This window comes from Nicotiana attenuata, chromosome 6, assembly GCF_001879085.1.
Source record: "Nicotiana attenuata strain UT chromosome 6, NIATTr2, whole genome shotgun sequence".
NCBI lineage: Eukaryota > Viridiplantae > Streptophyta > Magnoliopsida > Solanales > Solanaceae > Nicotiana > Nicotiana attenuata.
Genome location: NC_031994.1, coordinates 13,567,282 through 13,580,625, shown reverse-complemented (window position 1 = coordinate 13,580,625; position 13,344 = coordinate 13,567,282). Strand labels below are relative to the sequence as shown.

At 38.6% G+C, this 13,344-nt stretch overlaps 1 protein-coding gene across 1 annotated transcript; it reads right to left on the bottom strand.

Annotated features, from left to right (window-relative positions):
• Positions 11,952 to 13,084, bottom strand: LOC109228179. Its single transcript, XM_019393351.1, has 2 exons — positions 12,953 to 13,084; positions 11,952 to 12,547 (listed from the first exon to the last, which is right to left on the bottom strand). Exons 1-2 carry the CDS (start codon positions 13,070 to 13,072, stop codon positions 12,104 to 12,106), a joined length of 564 nt encoding a protein of 187 aa, XP_019248896.1. The 5' UTR covers positions 13,073 to 13,084; the 3' UTR covers positions 11,952 to 12,103.

The following is a 13,344-nucleotide window of genomic DNA, read 5'->3' as shown; positions in this document are numbered from 1 at the left end:
CTCCTGATCCATGATGGGCCAGATATCATAATTGAGTCCCCTAGTGAACCTGCAAACTCGCTTCCTAACTGTAGAAACCAAAGTAGGCACATGTCTGGACTAATCACTAAATATAACAGCATACTCTTACACTAACATAGTGCCCTAGCACAGCTGCTCAAACTCCACGCGCCATGCATCCTGAAGGGTCTAGGGAACAAACTCTCTCAAGGACACTTCTGAAAGCTAAGCCCATGAAAATGAAGCTGCATCGGCCGAACTACCCAACTCATACGCTCGCCACCACTTTTATGCCGCTCCCTTAAGTTGGAACGTACTAAAAGCAACCCCACTCGTCTTCACAATACCCATAGTGCAGAGAAGACGTAGCACTCCCCTAGGAACCCATGCGCATCCTCTGAAGCAAAACCACAGAAAGTAAGAGGGTAATACTTTTTGAACCTCCCAAGTCTAAAATGTTCTTCCTCAAACGATGTTGCCCTAACAACGGGCTGAACTGGGATAACAGGTTGTGTCGGCATGACACCTTGAACCTGACCAATATGGACTCGCTGCTCTAAAGTACGGGCGGCGGGAGTTTAAGCTCCTCCCCCGATCTGTGAAGTAGCTGAGGCAATCGGAATCAACCTCGCCTTAGCCAATGTACCAAACATGCTCAGGAAGTGTGCTAAAGTCTCCTGAAGTCCTAGGGTCACAACAGGCGCCTCCCGTACTTGTCCCCCAACAGGAGCTACTGGCGGCTCCTCAACTATTGCTCTAGCAGATCCTCTGGTTGTAGAACATGTTCCTCCTCGGCCTCTGCCTCTTCCTCTGCACCGACCCCTAGCAACACCGGCTCTGGGGGTAGCATGGTCGCTAACTACAGCTTGTGTCCTCACCATTTGTGAGAGAATAGAATGACAAAAGTTCAAACTCTGAGATCAATAAACTCGCACGATAGGAATGAAGGAAGTGAAACTGTCCTAATAGTTACGTAGCCTCTCGATGATAAGTGCAGACGTCTCCGTACCGATCCGCAAAACCAATAGTACAAGTCATAAGCTCTACTGAGTTTACTAGAAAATACCTAAGTACAACTATTCGGAATACAATTAAACAATATAATGAAAATATCAGAAGGTGACTCCGAGGCCTATGAACGCAATGGCAGGTTTACCTTGAGTCTCCACAGCTCGACCAGCCAGCTAATAATCAACAAGAACCCTGGCATCTGGATCTGCACAAAAATGTGCAGAAGTATAGTATGAGTCCACTATAGTAGTACCCAGTAAGTGTCCAGACTAACCTCGGAGGAGTAGTGACGAGGAACAGTCAAGACACCTACTGACTAAACAACCTGAATAAGGGTGAACGTGAACAAACAGAGAACAATATTACCATAAAGCTAAGGAGCATAAGGAATACAAACAATACGTGCAATGATACACTAGTAACAACAATATCTAGTAGGAAGCAGTCAGGTGATAATGCTGGAGAGTAAGCTGAACACAGTCTTAGTTAGTGAAACCAAATAAAAGAAAATCAGCAACAACTCTAAGAACAACCACTTTCACAACAGATTTGTTCAAGCATTTCTACGAGGTATCGAACCTCATAATCACAGCTCACCGGTCCCAATTCTTGAAACCTAATCATATTTCAATTCATAACTGCACGGACAACTCGCGTGCCAAGAGGACAACTCTCACACAGAAGGCAAGTAGACACGAGTAAATGTAATGGCCAACAATGTTGGACTCATTTCCTTAAATCGATATGGTTTATTCATCTACGTGTATGATTGTGCAGGTGTTCTACCACAATTCAAGTCCAAAATAAAGAGTAGAGATAAGGAATGGCACATAAGAAACGATCACCATGAAATATACAGTGTAAACAAGACAGCAATGAAGTGGACGTAACGATGAGCACAATAAGATTAGCTACATACTGAGCAAATAGAGCAACATGGAGGAAAATAATTAGCAGTATACTAAGGAAAAAAACAATCAAATAGTAAAATGAATCACAACATTCCTTATATCACTGCGGGAGCCTTTATATTTAGTTTTGAAAATCATTTTCCCGAAATAGCAACCTGTGTTTTAGCCCACCTTATCACACCGCATGGCTTCTACTTGTTCCCCTACTAGCCACGCATTTCAAGCCTACCTTATCTCACCACATGCGTTTAAACACCCAGACCTTATACCACTGCATGCGTATCAATAACTACAGCACGACAGAAACCTCGTGCAACATAATAGCAACCGCACGACATAAACCTCGTGCAACACAATAACAACTGCACGGCAGAACTCTCGTGCGAACACAACACTGAATACAACAACAACAACGAATATAACACAAGAATACGACACGTAAATTAACTCTGGAATTCCAGAACACAGAGAGACGGAATAACAAACTGACAAGGAAATACACAACAAGAAATAATGGTACAACATAGCAATAGCTCAACAAGGAAGAGATATTGTGTAGCAATGATTCCATATAAGTACAATTAAATGACAAAGGGGTAACATGAATCAATAACTCCATTTAAGGGTAAGTCAACATTGATAAGGGATATCAAAACATCAATTAGGGTGGAGCAATTACGGAAGAGACTCAACAAATTCAATTAAGGATAAGTAGATTATGGAAAAGATAATAATAACTTCAATCAAGGATAAACAATTATGGAAAATATAACATACTATTAAAAAGAGGCAACAACTTCAGTTAAGGCACATAAGAGTTAAACCGGCAATAAGGGTAAAACATGGAGAAATTAATTCCTATTAAGGCACGTAAGGTTGGATTTAGTAAATGGGGAATTTAACATGACTACACAACTTCATATTCGATGGACATAAGAACTTAAGAGCCCTAAAAGGTCAAATTTCTACAAATAAACCCGAGCACGTATTCGTAACCTCACGTACACGGACTTCACATGACACAGTTAGCACCAAAGACTCAAATCCTAAGGGTTAGTTTTCCCACACAAGTTTAGGCAAGATACTTATGTCAAAGAAGCTAGACGGTTACTCTAAAATGACCTTCTCGAGTGAAACAACCTCCGGACGGCTCAAATCTAGCCAAAATAACTTCATCTCATAAATAAAACTCATAGGAAACTATTCCGGATAATAAAGCTTCGATTATTAAATAAAACTAAAAAGTCAACCCCCGGGCCTGCACCTCGGAACCCGCCAAAATTAGAAAATCCAAATACCCATTCGATAACGAGTCCAACCATACAAGAATTACTCAAATCCGACCTCAAGTCACCTATCAATTCCCCAAAAATTAGTCTAAGTAGTTTTCGTAGTTTTTTCCCAAATTTCCATCTCAAATCACTAATTAAATGATGAAAATAGCAATGAATTCGTGTAATATAGCTAAAATCGATTTACAGTCACTTACCCCGATGATTTTTTTGGAAAACCCATGAAAAATTTCCACAAATCGAGCTCTCTAGGTTCAAAAATGAAAAATCGGATGAAACCCTCATTTATATGGTACAAAATCTGATCTCCCAAAGTGCTGACCGCATATTTTTTTGTGTGGTCCACACTTCCAAGTTCCGTGGCAGCAGTTCAGCAGCATCTACCTTACCTGAATTTAGTAAATTGACCATAACTTTCTGTACAAATATCCAAATGATAAATGGTTTATCTTCTTGGAAACTAGATCCAAATGATAAATGGTTTATCGTTTTCGAATCATCTCAAAATTCCTTATTGATTAAATGATATAAGCTTCCGAAATCATACCATCAAACCTGTAGATTCCCCTTTCTGCGGTCGGAAGAGGATTTTGCGGTACGCATATTTTCCACTGCGGTACGCACATTTTCCACTGCCTCTGCTCTTTGGGAGTTTGCGGCTGCACATCAACACTCAAAAAATGGGCCCTCCGCACTTCAACTGCTCCATCACACCATCAAAGTGCCGAAATGCCCAAACTTGTTCAAAACTCATCCGAAACACACCCGAGGCCCCTGGGACCTCAACCAAACATACTAAAATGTACTAAAATATAATGCGGAACTGCTCGAGGCCTCAAACCACATCAAACAACGTCGAAACTACGAAACGCACCACAAATCGAACTCATGAATTTCAGAATCTTCCAACTTTTAAAACTCGTGCCGAAACATATCAAATTAACCAGAAATGACGTCAAAGTTTGCAGGGAATTTCCAAATGAAATAACGGAGCTAATCCAATCACATTTTGACCTCGATATTACCAAAGTCAACTCTCTGTCAAACTTCTCAATCTTTCAAAATTTTGACTTTTCGATTTTTACCGAAATGCTTCAAATTACCCTACGGACCTCCAAATCCAAATACGGATGCACGTCTAGGTCAAGAATCACCATACAAAGTCGTTGGATTCATCAAAATGTCATTTTACAGTTTTCTACAAAAGTCAAAGCTCCGATCAACTCTTACCGCCTAAGCTTCTAAAACATGAATTTTTCTTCCAAATTGACCCTTAATCATCCAAAAACTAGACTCCGCCATACACGCAAGTCATAATACTCAATAGGAAGCTGCTCGAGACCTTTTACCACCGAACAAGACATTAATTATCAAAACGACCAATCGGGTCGTTATAAAGTTTTTCCTATTTCAACACTCCTCCTCCAGCTGGTAGGTACAAAAATATTAAGCACTCCCAGCTTGGACGGTAGATATTTATGTTGTGATTTCAACAAGGCCTTTTTTAAAATAACTGCTTATTGATATTTGAAAATCACTTGCACAGTTCTCACCAACCCTTGCTGTACTTTTGCTCTTATGAAATGACAATCTATTTCAATATGTTTTGTCCTCTCGTGTTATACTAAATTTGCTGCAATCTAAAGAGATGCCTTATTATCATAGAACAGATTAACTGGCATTTCTACCTCTGCCCCAAGATTTTTAAATAACCTTGTCAACCACACCAACTCTGCAACTGTCCAAGTCATGTTTCTGAACTTCTAAGAGATAGGTGAGTTCTCATGCTTGACAAGAAAACGTGTGACTGATTTTCTGGTGTTAGGATATGATGTCCAATCTGCTTCACAATATGCACTCGGTGTGTTACTCTTCTCACTACTCATTAAGATACCCATTCCTGGTTCCTTTTTAATATACCTCACGATTCTAAAGGCTGCTTCCTAGTGGCTTCTCTTGGGCTGATGTATAAATTGGCTGAGTGTGGCCTTCTTAATGTCAGATATAAGAGTTTCCCAATGAGCCTTTGATACTTCCCCTTGTCGTCTAACAATTCACCATTTTCCACAGCCGTGATATCATCCAATTCCTAGAGTGTGAACTTTTGGTTGTACTCCAATAGGGTGTACGCTGGTTTTGATGCACCCAGTCCTAGTTCTTCAGTGAGTTCCAAGGCATATTTTCTTTGATTCATCAGAATTCCCTTTGTTGATCTGTTGAACTCTATTCCAAGGAAATATTTAAGCTCTCTAAGGTCTTTCATCTTAAAAGCTTGGCGCAAATTCTGCTTTGTATTCTTTATCAATTTGAGATTGTAGCCAGTAACTACCATATCATCTACATAAACTAGAATGAAAAATATGTCGGCGTCTTGCTTCAATGTGGAGAGTGGTCCAAATAACTTTATTTGAACCCTTGGGCTATCAGTATTTCTGTAAGCTTCACATTCCATTGTCTACATGCTTGCTTCAAACCATATAGGGATTTAACAAGCCTACATACCGCTGGATTCTCCCTTGGCTTATGAAACTCTCTGGGAGTTGCATGTAGATCGCATCTGGTAATAACTCTGCAGGAATGCATTGTATACATCCATCTAATGGAAGTGCCATCCCGTTGTTGCAGCTATTGAAGTCACAGATTTGACAATAACAATCTTCATTACTAGAGAGAAGGGTTCATTGTAATCAAGACGTTGTTGTATATTGTATTCCTTGGCTACCAATCTAGCTTTAACTTCTCAATTTTACCATTTGCCTTGTATTTCATCCGGAATAACTATTTGCAACCTATGGGAACTTTACCCTTAGGCAAGGAGACTAGTTCCCAAGTGTGATTATCTTCAAGAGCCTGGACTTCAAATTTCATTTCCTTCACCCATCCAACATCCTTTGAAGCCTCATGAATGGTCTTTGGTTCAACTGAGTGGTGTGTAGGATAAGGAGTGGTGGAAGTGTTGCCAGTAGGTTTGGTAATATAATCATATAACCATCCTAGAGGTGTCTTTGTTCTAACTGATTGTCTCAAGCTAATAGAATTTTCAGGGGCCAAGGCTCCAGATGAGTTAGCTGTTGCATCTGCAATATCTGCAGGGTCTGGATCATGACCTTCAGGTTCTGGAAAAATAGTAGCATCATGGTCTTCATGGATATCAGTAATATCATTTGGAATATTCATAGGAAACTCCTCATTTGGACCTAGATTATCAAAGTTCTCCTGTTGAGTTGTATCTGCACTATTAGTAAGAGGATCAATCTCCAAATTTGCTATACATCAATGTTTGAGATTAATTTTTGGTTCAGCGTTGGAGAATAAAAAGGGCTGTTAAGCCCTTGTGTTGGAAAGAAAATATATTTTCATTGAGGATCACATCCTTATTGACAAAGAAAACTTAGTGAAATTGTACAAAATGTAACATTTGCTAACTTCTGAGTATCCATCATGATTGCTGCCATTCCTTTAGCAGTAAATTTATCATGATCACATGCCCTTTTTGCAAAACCTAGACACCCTATGACTTTCAAATGATCAAGGCTTAGGCTCCTTTTACGAAAGACTCATAAGGGGATTTTCCTTCAAGAATCATAGAGGGAATCCTGTTTATCAGATAAACTGCAGTTAGAACACAATGGACCAAAATTTTAGAGGAATATCACCTTGAAATCTAACAGCTTTTGCAATCTCCAAAATGTATCTGTGCTTTCTCTCAGCAACACCATTCTGTCGAGGTGTATACACACATGTCCTTTCATGAATCATACCTAGGGAATGTGAGAACAACTTGCATTGATGAGTTCTCCACCATTATTTGACCTTATCTTCTTGACTATTTTTCCAAACTGTGTTTGTACTAGTGTGAAAAAACTTTTTGAGTACAACAATCACATCCCTTTTAAGCCTAAGCAAGTATAACAAAGTAGTTCTTGAATGAACATCCACAATTGTCAAATATAATTTATTTCCATAAAATGTTTATACATTGTAAGGCCCATATATATATATCAATGTGCAATAAATTTAAATATTCAAATATTCTACTAGTGTATTTGGAAATGACAGTCTTTTACGCCTAGCTAAAGGAAAAATCATACAATTGTCTATTGACACTTTACATTCTTCTTGACTTAAGCCTAGAATCTATCTTATTGCTCCTACTAATGCATGTCCAAGTCGCTTATGCCACAACCCTTTGTCCATTTTCTCCTGGATTTCAGCCAGTCCATTTTTTGTAACCATGTTACTTTCTGTAGAGTTTTGAAGGAACATGTATAGGCATTCATTTTCTTTACCAATCCCCTTCACTATTCCACTATAGAGGTACTTGAATATGCAAAAATGTGAAAAGAAACATATTGAGCAGATTAGTTCTTTTGTGAGCTTGGATACAAACAAGAGATTGTATCTAAAGTCTGATATGTGTAGGACATTATTTATTTCATCTTTATCAGTCAATATACACGAATCAATTTGTGTCATAGTTGTAGTTTCTCCACAATTGTATCTTTTTTTCTTTCAATATCACTACTTCTTATTTTAGGTTTTAACATACTTAAATAAGACACCATGTGGTTTGTGGCTCCAGACTATCCATTTATTTACCTGTGAATTTGTTAAAGAGGCATTAACAGCACATGCCATGTTGACTATGCCGCCTGAGGTTTCAGCTGTGTTATCCTTACTGAGCATTTTAATTATTTGTGTGTATTATTTAGGTATAAAATAAGGTCCTCGAATATTCTGTTATGTTGAGCTTACACCTCCACAAGTGTTGTTTCATGTTGTATTCTGTCCTTTGTGTTCCTCCGTTGTAGCATTGTGTGCAGCTGTAATTATAGGTTTCCTTTTGTACTTATAATTTGCAGGATACCCTATCAATTTGTAGCATCCTTCACGAGTATGTCCTTTGTGCTTGCAATAGTCACATTGCATGTCGTAGTTCTTCTTTCCCCCTTTGAACAGGTCCATTTCCTCTTACTGTCATGAGTGTTGTTACGTTTTCAATTTCACGCAATGGTAATGCATTGGTAATGTTCCTTTGATTTTCCTTTTCCATCAACATATGATGCCTTGTTGATTAAGGGCACCTGAACCATCATCAAAAGATGGGTCCTCGGTTGTTCATAGGACTTATTTAGTCTTAGAAGAAATTGAAAAAGATTCAGTCTCTCCATGAAGGTAAAAAATTCATGGGATTTAGCACACTCACAATAAGAAATTGGGCTAGGCTATCAAATTCAGCCCAGAGCAAACGTAGCTCAGACAAGTAACTAGAAATAGAGCTGGTTCCCTGACTAATGGTAGCGATCTCCTTATGTATCTGAAAGATTCTAGAGCAATCAATTTCATCGAAACGGTTATTCAAATATCCCCAAAATGAATATTCAGTTATGGAATACACTATCCCGTTGTAATGTTCGTTCGACACACAGTTCATAATCCATGAAAAGACGATTGCATTACATCTTTCCCATAGATCACCAAATCTGGACAGAAATTCACCTTTTTGCAAGTAACATCTTGTGATGACCCGGTAGATCATCTTTTAATTTTAAAATCAAATTTTGTGTTTTGAGGTTTTAAACACCTCATTTATCCCTCCTTTATTTGCCTGCACAATCCGGGCGTATTTTTGAAAAGCTATTATGTTGAAAGTTGATAAAAAATAAGAATTTTTGCCTTAAAACCTAATTTTTGTTGACTTCGGTCAACGTTTTGAATAAATGGACCCGGACCTATTTTGTGACGGTCCGATGGGTCCGTATTGACCTATGGGACCTGGGCGTATGCCCGTAATTAAATTCGGAGGTCCGTATGTCGAGTTATGAATTTTTGTTGAAAATTAAAAGTCTGAAACTCTAATGGTTTTTAAGAATTGATTGATGTTTGGCTTTGTTGATACCAGGTCCGTATTTTGGTTCCGAGCCCGGTGTAGGCCCAATACAATATTTATGACTTGTCTATGAAATTTGGTGAGAAACAGAATTGGTTTGATGTGATTCGGACGTCTAGTTGAGAAATTAGAAGTTTCAAAGTTTTCTTGAAAATTTTATTCGATTTGGTGCAAAACTCGTAGTTCTAGGTGTTAATTTGGCGATTTGATCGCGCAAGCAAGTTCGTATGATATTTTAAGACTTGTGTGCATGTTTGGTTTGGAGTCCCGAGGGCTTGGGTGAGTTTCTGATAGGCTACGGAGTGAAATTTGGCTTGGAAAACACTGCTGGTGCATCTGATCTTGTTGCATGCCCAAGATCTCGCATTGCGAGATCAGGCATCGCATTTGCGACCTCTGAAGGGTTTGCATTTGCGAGCTTCTCGTTGCAAATGCGAAGAGAAGCTGTGCCACCTTATGTTTGCATTTGCGAACTTTCCTCCGCATTTGCGATGGGGACAGGGGGAGGCACTCTTCGCATTTGCGATCATGGGATCGCATTTGCGGTCAGCTCAGCTCGCATTTGCGAGCATTTCTTTACTTTTGCGAAGGAAGCAGAACTATGGGAGTTCTCGCAAATGCAATGGATTTCTAGCATTTGCGGGCGTCACATTTGCGAAGCCCAGGTCGCATTTGCTACATCTACAGCTGTGTAAAATAGACTTAGACTTGATTTTTCTCCAATGTTTTAAATTTTCAAAACCTAATAACACAATAGGCAGTTTTCCAAATAACTTTTCTCAGTGGTAGGTAAGTGATTCTAAACTAGTTGCTTTCAATATTTCACTACCTTTACAAGATTTCAACCTAGAATCTAAGGTTTTCATGGTGGAATTGGGGATTTTTGGGTACAAACTAGGGATTTCGAAAATTGGGGATTTGGACCTCAAATTGAGGTCGGATTCCAAACCAATTATATATTTGGGCTCGGGGTTGAATGGATAATCGGGTTTTGTTCTGTATTTCGGGTTTGGACCAAGCAAGCCCGGGTGTTGACTTTTTCAAAAATTACCTACATTGAATCCTTTGCAATCGTGGGTAGTTCTTAAGGCATAAATTGAATCGTTTGGCTGGTAATTTGCTAGATTCTATTAGTCCGGAGGCTTGTTTAAAGGGAAAAGTTGTGGTTGAGCTTTGAGTTTGGCCATTGGAGCGAGGTAAGTGTTGTGGTTAACCATGGCTTGAGGGATTATGTCTTATTTGCCTATTTGCTACGTGTTTGAATGTTGAGTACTATGTATAGGTGAGGTGACGAGCACCTATGCATTGTTGTCGGGTTATAGCATGCGAGTGGGTCCTATTGTTGTAATTGTTGCTTCTTTGATCATATTATCCATGTTTATACTAGCTACTTGTTGTGTTGAGCAATCTTATCATGTTTAGGGACCTTAGTATTGATTGAGTATTGACTCAAGGTTGAGGTTGATATTGTGGAATCAAATGTTGAAGTAAGACTTGTTGCTGTCATTTCTATCTCCCTGTTATTATTGTTCCTTGTTTTGGTGAGGGAGAGTGTTAATGTACGAAAGGTGATGTCGTACCATGTTTTGTAAATGACAATGCTCAAAAGGTGATGTCGTGCCATATTGCGAGTGTTAATGAACAAAGGGTGATGCCGTACCATGTTATGAGAGAATTAATGCACGAAGGGTGATGCCATGCCGTTTCTAATATTTCGTATGGTGAGGTTGAGAGTAAAAGCACGAAGGGTGATGCCGTGCAGTTTCTTTTACTGTGTTTACTTGCTTCTATCTGTTTAAGGCATATTGGTTGATCAAGTTCTTATCACTGCTTTGATTCTGTATCTTGTGATCCCCTCAGCATGTCCCCCTCCCAATATTACTTGTATTGTTTCTTTTACTGCTGTTACTAGTATATATATCGTCATACTGCACAAGTTTGTTTTATGGGTGTCTTGTCTTAGCCTCGTCACTAATTCGCCGAGGTTAGGCTCGACACTTACCAGTACATGGGGTCGGTTGTACTGATACTGCACTCTGCACTTCCTGTGCACATTTTGGTACCGGTTTGGGCTCATCTTGAGTTTAGCTGCTGGCATCATCTGATCGGAGACCCAAGGTAGTCCTACTGGCGTTTGCAGGCCTTGGCGTCCCCTTCTATACATTCTCTTTACTGTTTCATTTGTATTGAAACAGTTGTATTTTCCTTCAGACAAATTGCTTGTAGTAAATTCTTAGAAGTTCGTGAGTTGTGACTCTAGATTCTGGGTAGTTGTGTATAAATATTAAGGTTGTTTATGGATTTCCGCACTCTTATAACTTGTTATGGCTTAATTGTTGTTAATCACTAAAAGGTTTAAGAATTTGGCCTAATAATCTCTAATGTTGGCTTGCCTAGCAAGTGAAATATTAGGCGCCATCACGGTCCCGACGGTGAAAATTTCGAGTCATGATACATCTATGAACCCTAGCTTATTCATTCCTAGGATTGCAATTCGCATTGCGCGTCTCCATACAGAGTAATTTTTTGGCCCATTTAGTTGGAGAGAGATCAATACATTACCTGAATTTCTGTTGAGTGCAGAAGCACGGGATGATTGTGGCTTTACTTTACTGGCTCCATATTTTCAATCGTCATGATTCAGCTTGCAACAGAAATACAGAGATGAAGTATTGGTCTAAGGATCGAAAAAAACTGTACTAACAGTTGAAATTCTCTGATACCATATGAATTTCTGTGAATCTCTACAAAGCAGCTATGCTCTAATGGAGATTGATAGAGAGGAAACTAGAGAGAGATTAGCGTATGAAGCAAGCTGAACTAAATTAAAAAATGAAAGAGCTTATATATACAATATGCACTAACCTATAACTAACTACCATCTAATTGCCAGCTATCGAACTCTAACTATAATATTACAACTAACCTTCCAATAGTTAGTTATTTAGCTAACTCTAGTCAACTACTAACTGTCACTACTTGACTCCAGATACATTAACTCAAGTCACTCTCATTTCAACAGTTCCATCATAGCTTTGTTTTTGTACTCCACATCCGACTATAAAGAATTTTTCAAGTATCCTGCAAATTGACTTCGGTACCAAAGAGAATAATAGAAGCCATAACGATGTTAAGACTATTGCATAAACCCTACCAAAATAGATGGTCGCAAATAAGGCGAAAATAATCAAATAAACACTTGAGCTATATTTCTTGATTTCATCACTTGCTGATGCTGAAGCACTTATGGTATTTCTGTGGTTGTATGAATATGGCCTTGATGACTGCTTTCCCTTAGATAAATTGCCAATTGAAGTAATTTCCCTTTGCTGGTTATGATTACCCTTCAAAACTAGTGTTTCTTGATTCCTTGAGTGATCACCATGTAATGCTTTGAAGAACTTGTCCCTTCTATTTCGCCTGCAATTAATTCTTGGCTCAAACTGCAAAATTGAAGGTTGCACTAGTCATGACTCTAGCTATTACTTGGCGACTGTTGAAGACGTAATTCAGTAAATAAAAGTGCCTTATATCTAACAATGTATACTTTCAGATAATATCACACACTTTAACATCGTATCAAAAGCATCATGAGTTTGAGTCTCAATACCACCAATAATCAAAAATAATTTTCATGTTGTTCACCATGAAGAAAATATCAGGTCGGCAAGAGACATAATTAAGTAAATATAAGTGTATAACTGATTGAATGATTACACACTTCGACAGTAATAATATTTACAAAATTGATACACTCACATATATATCCTGGAGTTTGGATAGTCTAACATCAAAAATGGAAAAAGACAATTGGAAAGACTTTTAGATTCTCAAGAAAGACTACTAACCAGTGGATCATTTTTGACACTTCTTTTTGTAATAGTTGGAGAAGACCGATCAATAGCGTGGTTGTGAAGAACAGAGTCCTCAACAATAGGACGAAAACAAAGGAAGAACTTGCTCTTCATTGTCTTATTTAAGGAAAACACAAAGTATACTATTGGCCACACCAAAATATGAGTGTGTAATATATATAGAGAAGAAAAGATGATAAGAGAGTGGTGAAAAACAAGAAAATGCTCTGCTTTGTTTGGTGGGGATTCGACAGTCTTGGCCGGCTGGCCCTTTCTTCTCTATTTTAGTAAACAAAATATTGGATTCGGAAAGTACTTTATGGACGAGTTTGGTATTGGCCTAATAGTTGCGATTTTTAAGTACACTTTGAGGGGCAAATGTATGC

Bases quoted from the DNA above. Each gene is read 5' to 3' on its own strand.
- LOC109228179 (XM_019393351.1), bottom strand. From the start codon at position 13,072: ATGAAGAGCAAGTTCTTCCTTTGTTTTCGTCCTATTGTTGAGGACTCT. The intron at 12,548-12,952 runs GTTAGTAGTCTT...TCAATTTTGCAG, and splicing joins GTGTCAAAAATGATCCACTG to TTTGAGCCAAGAATTAATTG.